Source organism: Pygoscelis adeliae, unplaced genomic scaffold (assembly GCF_000699105.1).
Source record: "Pygoscelis adeliae isolate BGI_AS28 unplaced genomic scaffold, ASM69910v1 Scaffold188, whole genome shotgun sequence".
Taxonomy (NCBI): domain Eukaryota; kingdom Metazoa; phylum Chordata; class Aves; order Sphenisciformes; family Spheniscidae; genus Pygoscelis; species Pygoscelis adeliae.
The window spans coordinates 596756-606096 of record NW_008825304.1 but is presented as its reverse complement, the minus strand read 5'-3'; the positions used below and the strand labels follow the sequence as shown (position 1 = coordinate 606096).

At 38.5% G+C, this 9341-nt stretch overlaps 1 protein-coding gene across 1 annotated transcript in view; it reads right to left on the bottom strand.

The window, feature by feature from the left end:
• Positions 1 to 9341, bottom strand: part of RALGAPA2 (Ral GTPase activating protein, alpha subunit 2 (catalytic)) — a 194040-nt gene that overhangs the window by 73165 nt on the left and 111534 nt on the right. The window contains 1 exon segment of the mRNA XM_009330132.1: positions 592 to 720. Coding sequence (XP_009328407.1) covers positions 592 to 720 — 129 coding nt within the window.

Sequence of the window (9341 nt, the reverse complement as noted above, 5' to 3'; positions counted from 1 at the left end):
GTGTCCCTGTGCAGGGCCACCCGCTCAGCCACACAAATGTCAAGAGCAGCGGTAAAAGCACTTGGCCAAAACGGACAGAAAGGTCTCCCCTGAACTGGTGTTTCACGTACAACAAAGCTTTCCTGTTTTTCCCAGGATTGCCAGACCTCTACCCTTATTTTAGCATCCCGTCATTGATTTGCTATTTTACTTATCCTTCACTAATTTAATCATTTAGAGTCACATTTCTGTTAGTGTTGATATTTAGTAAGAAATTCTGTATTACCAAAAGAGTTCCATATTTGCAATATTTGCTCGCTGAAAAAAGCTAATGAGATTCTGAAATCCAAGTCCTGCTTTTAGCGCGCAGGCGTGCTGCAATATTAGCAAGGATATGATTTCTCACACTTTGGCCTTTTGATGAAACACCTTTGCAATACTAGTATGTCACCTTATCCCACAATTTCACACATCAGCTGCCATGGTATCTGCCCCAAGAGCCCCGTTTCACATTGCACTAATGAGTCAACACCTGTTAGAGTGGAGACATCCGAACCTCGTTAGCAAGCGCGTGCTCTCGGGGGACGGGGCACCGGGCATTGCCATACTCACCTCCAGCGTGTCTGTGCTCAGAACCCTGGCCGCTGCAGTGATGAAGTCTCCTATCAGCATCGTAAAGCCAGGTAAGCCCAGGAAGAAAAACCAAGGTGGGCAGTGCTTTATGACAGTATTTAAGATATCCTAAAAGAGAAGTTACCTGTTTGAGAAGAAATAAGGGTGGGGAAAAAAAAAAAAAGCCCAAAAGCAAAAGGGAGAGTTTGACAAGATTTAACTTTGCAATTCACCAGTTCCACACTAATCAAGGTGATAATTCAGAGTGCCACACAGCTCTATGTATAACTGAACACCATGTAACAACCACTACTTTCTGCTGCAGATGCACGTAGTAGGAAAAGTGCATTTTGTATTTTGGTAATATTTGTACTCTTAAATTCCTGTTAAAAAAACCCAAACACCCATGTCTCTTTGTGTCTAAGCACAAAAGAACTGTTCTCCTGTTAAACAAGACTTTGGATTCAAAACATTCAAACCGTTAAACAATTTAAGATGAAGCATTACACCACTCCAAATGAGGTATTTCCTAAAATCACATCACTCAAAATTCTGTAGCCATAAAAACGTGAGATGACACAAATGACTGCCGCCTTTGCCCTGAAGGAGCTCAAGGCAGTAACTAACAGCAGGTGGCTTACTACTGTTAGGCTGCTTCAGCACATATGGGATTTTTTTAGCTATTCTGGACTAGTTGAGAAATACAGCAATGTCAAATGCAAGAAGTGATCATACACAGCACGGTAACACAGATAAATCTATGTTAACTAGATTATTTCTAAGTCACTATTCTTCTAAATAATTAAGATAGCAAATATAGATAAGCCTTGGGGAAAAAAGAGTTTTGCTGAACTTTTGAAGGAACAGAGGGGTTTTTTGTTTTTAAGAGGTAGCACTGTATGTGTAAGAATAGATCACCAACCACAGCTTTGCTTTCATCATTACCCTGTAACACAGAACACATTCAAGATAAGCGTTTCAACTTTAATCCTTCCATGTTTCAATTCTTCACAGTCTCTCCAAATCAGAGCAAAGTTCCTGTATTTGAGTTAAGATTTCCTTCCTACAAGGTTTCAGCAGGTTTAAAATTACGCACAAAATCTATATAATCCTTACCTGCAACACATATTTGCTCAAGAATTAGATAAAGCTATTTCTATATTAAGTAGAAAATTATTTTTCATCTCAATAGAATTTCAAAGAAAAGTTGCAAAGGAAAACCATTTCAATGTCCATCTTTACCGGTTTTATGATGCGTTAAAGAGGGCTTGAACTTAAATTTAGTCCCAGAATGTGTCCATATGCTCAATTTCTACATCAGAAACTAAAAAAGTCAAACTCATTTTTCTCTGTGTGAAGATATGCTTTAACTACACTAGTATTTTCTCAAAGCACTGCTAAACATCGGGATAGCACCTATTTAGTGTTCTGCTAAGTATTTACAGCAGTAACATCCTATGAAGTAACTGTGTTATATATTTTAAATCAATAACATTAGTTTTTAACATAGTAGCAGATAATGCTTTCACTTTCCTGAATAAGCTAAAATGCCACTCGAGTTAATGTTTAAACTAGTTTTAATCACTTCCTTTGATACATTTTGAAGTCAATATCAGTCAACGCAAACATTCAAAAAGAGAGAGCAGATGGATGCAGCAGCTCATAAAATGGGTGGTAAACTCACACTCCGAGCAGAACAAAAGACCCACCTTTTTATAATTAAGGGTCTGATTAATGCACCGGGCTCCTCACAACACAACACACCTGTAATTACGAACAGAGCCAGGTACTGTGATGTGTTTGGTCTCTGAATAATTGGGCATCAAACTATAGAGCAGCAGATGGGAGTACACTTCTGTTGACATATGCCACAATAAAAGAGCCGGTGCTAACCTGGCCTGAAAGGTAACAGAACATAGGAAGTACAAAGACCTGCTACAAACAACTGCGTTAACTCCTGTCCTCGCTCCATCAATCCCATCTGTTAAATACCACTGTAATGATCATCCAGCTTCATCGACTCTTAACTACGGTCATTGTATAGAACACTTAGAAAACAAGGACAAAATAGAAATTGCAAAACCGTTACTTTAATACCCGTGAGTTTACAGCACAGTATAACTAATACAACTTTAACAAATGCTGTGACAACACACACATTCCAAAAAAGCTGCAAGAATGTGGTTGCATGGATCTACTTGCTGTTTATGAGATGTATTACTACTAAAAAAAACAAGTTATTTTTCATAGTAAGAAACCTTTGAAAAATTTATTTTGAAAAGCTAATGAAACAATCCTCAATTTCTCTTTTTTGTTATGTAGCTTCAAACTGATGAATTCACAGCACAGATCGTATGCTGCGGTGATACAACACACACATAACTCTTAAAAGTTAACAATGTACAAGTGCATGAAAGCCCAGACAAAAGAAGTGTTCAGCCTAGCTTTCTATTGTTTCCACCGCCATTTTTCATCTCAGGCATTTCAGTATAAATTTGTGATAGCTTGAGTGACTTCATTTAAATTAATACCAGGCAGAATATGCCCTGACTATAACACTGTTGTTCTACTTGAACTTACACCAAACAGAATGGACAGGAGAGAAACCACACCCCAGGAAGGTGCTCTCAGGTAAAATTTGACAGTTTTTCTGCCATTTCCCAATTAGCACACTTCCATGCACAACCCAGCTAACAATAAAAGCATGATTTCCCGCAGTAATTCAGTAGCATTGCGAGCTTATCAGAAGATTCAGGCTTATGAGAAAGCGACCAAGTGAGAACATATGTCCTATCAGTGATATTGCAAAAATCAGGTAATTCAAACAGAGGCAAGTTGTTTCCTTCCCTTCAAAGCACTGTTCTATAAATGTAAACTCTGTTCAGCAGCTTACAGCCTAGTAAATGAATCACTTTAATTGAATGCTATGTACACAGTAACTGGAAAAACACAAGCAATATGAAAAACATATGGTGATGGCAACAGAAATTGGTTTACTCATTCTGTACAGTGTTGTTTCTTTACTTCTTTCATAATTGACCTTTAGAACGATAAATGTGTAAAATAATTTTGGTTTATTATGGCTCCAAACCTTTCAGCAATTACACAAAATGAAAATTTAAAAGGAAGTATTCATTCTGGAAGCATTTCCATTGTTTACATAATTGCACAGCTATAATTTAGTGTTCATGTTGTTAAAGAAAAGTGAAAAAAAGGACCATTATGGACTATTTCAATTCAAAATGATGCTCTGTAGTGTTAAAAACGGGGAGGAGGGGAGAGAAGGGGGCAATCACATGCATGTCCTTCTCAAATGCATTAACCCTACAAATGGCATAATATTTCAGTATAGGTTGATCTAGTAATCCAAATAATAAGGTCATAAACATCCACTGAGTAAGTGAAAAAAATTTATGCAAGTTCACTGAAGGGTCAATTACAAAAATATTCTTCACCTAATTTTTGTTCAAGCTTTTGCAGATTACAGGTGTAACCAAATAGCCTGCCATCTGCCTTCATCACGTTTCCAATTGTCCCTCAACAGGAACAACATGGATTTTTCACTTAAAGTTCGCTCTGTTCTTCATTGACAGACACCTCATTAGGGGCTGAAATTTACGGGAAAGATTATTAATTTACACAAGACTTAAGTGGTATATCCTTCATTTTCCTTTTTTATTTTAAAGGAACAAACGCTTCCATTTACTTATTCCAAGTTTTCCTAGCTATCATTACATTTTAGGTAAGAGTTAACTTGTCAAAAATTAAATTCCAATAAAAATTTATGAAGTATTTTGACACCCTCAGAAAGCACAGGATTAGCTTGTCAGAAAAATCCATTTCAATCTGTCATTTAAATCTAAGCTCCAAAAAAGTTATATTTGCTGAAGTATCTTGTGACCAGAATGCAAAAGGGAGAGAGATTAAAAACCAAAATAACACTGCATTTGTAAAACATGGATGAGGTTATTCACAAGTGCTAAAGATGACAGATTACTGCGTAAGTCACTGCGTAAGTCACTGCTGGTAATTGCTCCTTCCCCTCTAGACTACATTAGAAAGGTCTCTCTTTTAAAGTCATATTAATAACAAAAACTCCACCCCAAAGCCCTTGTGCTGACAGGCAGGTGCTCAGATGCCCTATGAACAGAGATCAGACAAACATGTGAAGTGAACGGAATTTTTAAAGTTTCTCCCCTTTTAGAGTATGATATTTTCACAACCTAGGAGATCATTGAGATTAAGGATACACTTCAAGTGGAAGAAATATTTTAAGTTCATGCACACTGAGAGGGAAGTATCTGAATACGGATTTGCTACAGGTACCAAGAACACAGTTACAGTCCATGGCACTGCTTTAAATGTTGAGGTGACTTGGTGTCACCATATGGATTTCTCCCAAATGCCTGTGGCAGGACCACTTCGAAGTCTCCACTGTTAAGAAACCAAGGTGGCAGTGCTGGAGCACCTGTAGAGCACGAGGTTAACTGCTTAGAGGGAAGGTGGTTTTAGGGAAGGGAACATGAGCACACCTCTGAGAGGACAGGTAAAGGAGCTCCCTGCAGTGCACAGCAGGAAGGCAGGCCCTCCACCTTAGGTGGCAATTAGCAGCACTCTTAACACTTTTCACTTTCACCTGCGTGCTGTATCAGTTTTCAAGATGGAGGAATGCATGCAGAGGAGAAGGGATTGTTTTGCACATTTTTATTAGAACATCCCCAAAAATGGCAAATATGTTAAACCTTGATTTGCTTAAAATAGTCACTCTCAGAATTTATCATGTAACCTTGCTTAAAAGATAAAGGCAACAGCTAAGCAAGAAGTTGAAGTAAAACATGTCTGAAGCAGAGAAGCACAATTGCACACAGAGGGAAAAGGACAGATCCTGAAGACACAGCCCAGCAGAAATAAGCAGAGGGAAAGGGGGAAGTCAATTAGAGAGCTAAGGGTGACAGATGATGAAACAGCATTGCATCGCAGGGGCATGTTAACAAAGAAACTTACTTCGGGAGATCCCAAAGCTACAACGATGACTGGAGGGGTGGAAGAAAATGTGTGAGCAAAATGGAAGGAAGAGAGATGTTGCCTCTATTTCAAAAACTCTATTTCTATTCTGGACAGAGTTCAGAAAATCCTCACAAAGGAGCTTACAAGCAGCGGGCACTCCAGCAAGATACTGCTGGGAATACAGAAGAGACAGACAGAACACTGACTAGGAAACAGAAATTTGGGTGGGATGGAAGCAATTTAGAAAGAGCAAAAGTATTGGGGGGGGGACACCCACAAAAAACCCCCAACAAAACTACCAACATTGTTCCAGAATGCACAGCTCCTACAATCGGCATTGCCTGGTTCTCCCTTTCTTCCAGTCAATCCTAGCAGCTATTTTTCTCCATCACTTTGAATTTATCCTACTATGAGTGAGCAGAGGGGTATGCAGGATTTCCTGTGACACCTTGGCATTTGTATTTTTGTCTCTACTGGAAATGTGCTGTCTGTTAACACTTTTTCAAAGCACTCATAAAGCACATAATGGGGGCACACAGGCAAATTTTCTATAGAAAGTGAGATATGGGGGAGATTAAAAGGGAGAAAATCATGGTAGCCATTGGAAGAAAGTCACAAGAAACTAAAATATGGGAATCTAAGCCTTGATAGACTATATTACGATTATTTTCTTTTAAATGGCAGCCTGGAAAGGAATCTAAAATGTGTTATGGTTTCTGAAACGCTGTACAACTAAGGGTCCTCATGTGCAACATTATCAGGCAGAAATCCAGGCAAGAAGTACTTATTCCACAGCGTACAAAAGCAAAGCTGCTCATTTATTGTACCTTTAGGAGACAATGCTCTACCTGGCTAATACATGTCCCCGTGAACAGCACTAATGGCTGAGCAGTCTAGAAGTTGTAAACCGCTCCTCACTGTTGAATAAGAACTTAACAGAAAGATATAAAAGTTCACAAGTACTTTTTTTTTTTTTAAACTTCAAATCAACATTAATACAAATAGGTAATTATTATGGCTTCTCCGGTAGCAACTCTAAAAAATGCTTCATCTTATAAATTAGCCATGTCTCATGCAAAGAGCTATAGTCAGTGTTTCTACACAAGCTTACTACATAACTGGTATAGCTTCCTATATATATATCTCACCATCTTTATTGATAGAGTATTTCATCTAAGTCACCGTTTTACTACTAAAAGGAATCGAGCTAAAAACATAGCTGTTAACTTCTCTGTCTACAGCTGGGCTGCGTTCTGCAGGCAGTCCAGTCTGCATGTGCTGAAATTTAATCACCAAGGACATCTGTCAACTCATTTGGATTTGGGCTTTTTTTTTTCCCCCCCTTCCGTACTTAAAGTTTGTTCTGCCCTTAAGATCACTGAACTAAAAAAAAGCCGTCAGCACAGTCTCCTTCCTTGTCCATTAGTTGTCCTTTCCACAGAGAATTTCTGAAGTCTATACTTTTTATTATATTCCTTAATATCTTCTTATGTACATAAGCACTCTATTCCAAAGATACTTTGGCAAGCCAGTATAATTGTACATTTATTAAACTTACTTGTTAAAACTCACTTCAAAAGTCAGGAATATAACTAACCTGTTAGCCCACTTTTCAGATAACCTCTGACTACTGGGCAAAACTTCGGTGGCACATGTTGTCAATAGGTCACACCAAGTACGTTAACTGATGCTAAAGCCCTGGTAGTAGGGTGAGACTTTAAAAAAAAGACACTAAACAGCTGGCAGTTTGAAACTTGAAAAATATCGAAAACCTGCCTCTTCTTTTACAACGTAACTACAAAATAAGCACCTAACTTGCACTGCATTCTGTTCTCAAACTAAGAGTGCAAATTTAGACAGAAATAAGACAGTGGCACAAAAATCCACAGAAGTTTTAGAAGAAAAACACCAGTAATCTAGAAGGATTATTTAAGTACCAAAAGTACCAGAATTGAGGAATCAGAATTATCTCAATAGTTGCTTTTCTGAGAAGGGGGCTGAATAGCGTTAGTAGTATTTTGGAATCCTGTTTTGGTACTTTTGTTCTTCAGCAAAAACAAGAAAGCTATGAAGCAAGGAGATGCTTATGTACCTTTCCAAGTTCATAAAGCAAAAATTACTGCTACAGTAAGCAACCAGTAGCAATAATAAAATACATCTCCTTTCCCGGTTCAGGTATTTGTAAAATTTGTGCATTGCAGTATGAGACTTTGGTTTAATTTAAAAAGCTATATTTATTGTCCAAATCAAAAGACATGTATAATTGCAATCACTGGAATGGGGGTTTTTCAACCATCAGTCTCACCTAGCAGCATAAGGCAGCTATGCCTACCCAAACTGCAACAGGCTATCCCGTGGCATCTCCTAAAAATCACACCCCAAGAACATTTCATGATTTTCCATAATCTAGATGACGAATTGGAGCAACCATAGGTGAACTACCTTGACTAACCCACGGCGTGGTAGTGAACATCCGAATTCACTTTCCTTTACACTGGAGGTCAGGGAGGGGAGGTCGTGAGCCTCTGTGAACTTCATTCATAAAAAAATGTAGGAGAAAATCTGGGCTCACTACAGCATCAGAAAAATGCCCACTGACTTGAGCAGTACAGGAGGAGAATCATCATCCCGCAGATGGTCACTCTCCCCTGACCTCGGGCCCCTTCGCAAGCTGGAAGTAATTACAACGCCAGACTGCGACTTACTGCCATTTATGCAATGACGTCTCCCACCTGAAAAGATGATGCAATTGTTGCAGAGAATTGTTCACTTCTTCAGAGATGTTTGTTGTTAGACACTTCCACATGGACAAATTAGATGCAGCTCATTACCTCGCTATCTCCTTTCTCATCTGCTAAGCTAATTGCTACATCTTGAACTCAGAATGCCATGGGAGCTTTCTATAAAATATAACCCTACATTGCTCTTTTATGTACCCCATGAGACAAGTCTGCAAAGTTAGGTTGCGCTTGCCGGGAATAATATTGTATTAATTTCTAACCATATTCAAAAACGTATTATTTTGTTTTTCTATCAACACCAAAATCCATACAATACAGCAGAAGTTTTGTATATTTCTATCCTTAAGGGAGGAATGGAAAGAGAAATATATTTCAAAAAGAAACATTTCTGATGCTAACTAAAATATTGATAATCACATTCAGGTCAAAGCAGTTTCTGACTGTAATTTATAAAATTATGTGGCCACTTAAAAAGCTCTTCTAAAGTAGCCAATGTGATTTCCTGGAGTTGGTCTATTTTTCTGTTGCTTTCCCCATAAATTTTAAAATTGCAGTAGTCATACATACAGAAGGAAAATTCCCCCATGAGAAACCCCCCCCCCTCCTTTCCCCTGTTAATGTTCCATAAGAGTGAGAAATTTATGCTTGTGCTTAGCAAATAAAAACAATCTGTGCTAAAAAAAAATCTGCACCGAAGTTTATTTTGGTATGCAATAACTTGAATCCTAGAAACCACACTTTGCCAGGGGGGGATTCTGCAGTGTTACGAAGAACTAGGATCCATGTTCCAGTGATCCTTGTGCCCCATGATATCGCACCCTCTTTTATAAGAAGTTTATCAGGTAACAGCATATACCAAAAATCACCGAGAAGTACAAAAATCACAAAATCAGTACTGGTACTGCGTTGCTTTGTACATCATCCTGTTTCTTACAGGAAGCTGTGAGACCCTAGGACAGCAAAGTGCTTCGCAACGCACGCTCTATGTGTTTGCACATATCA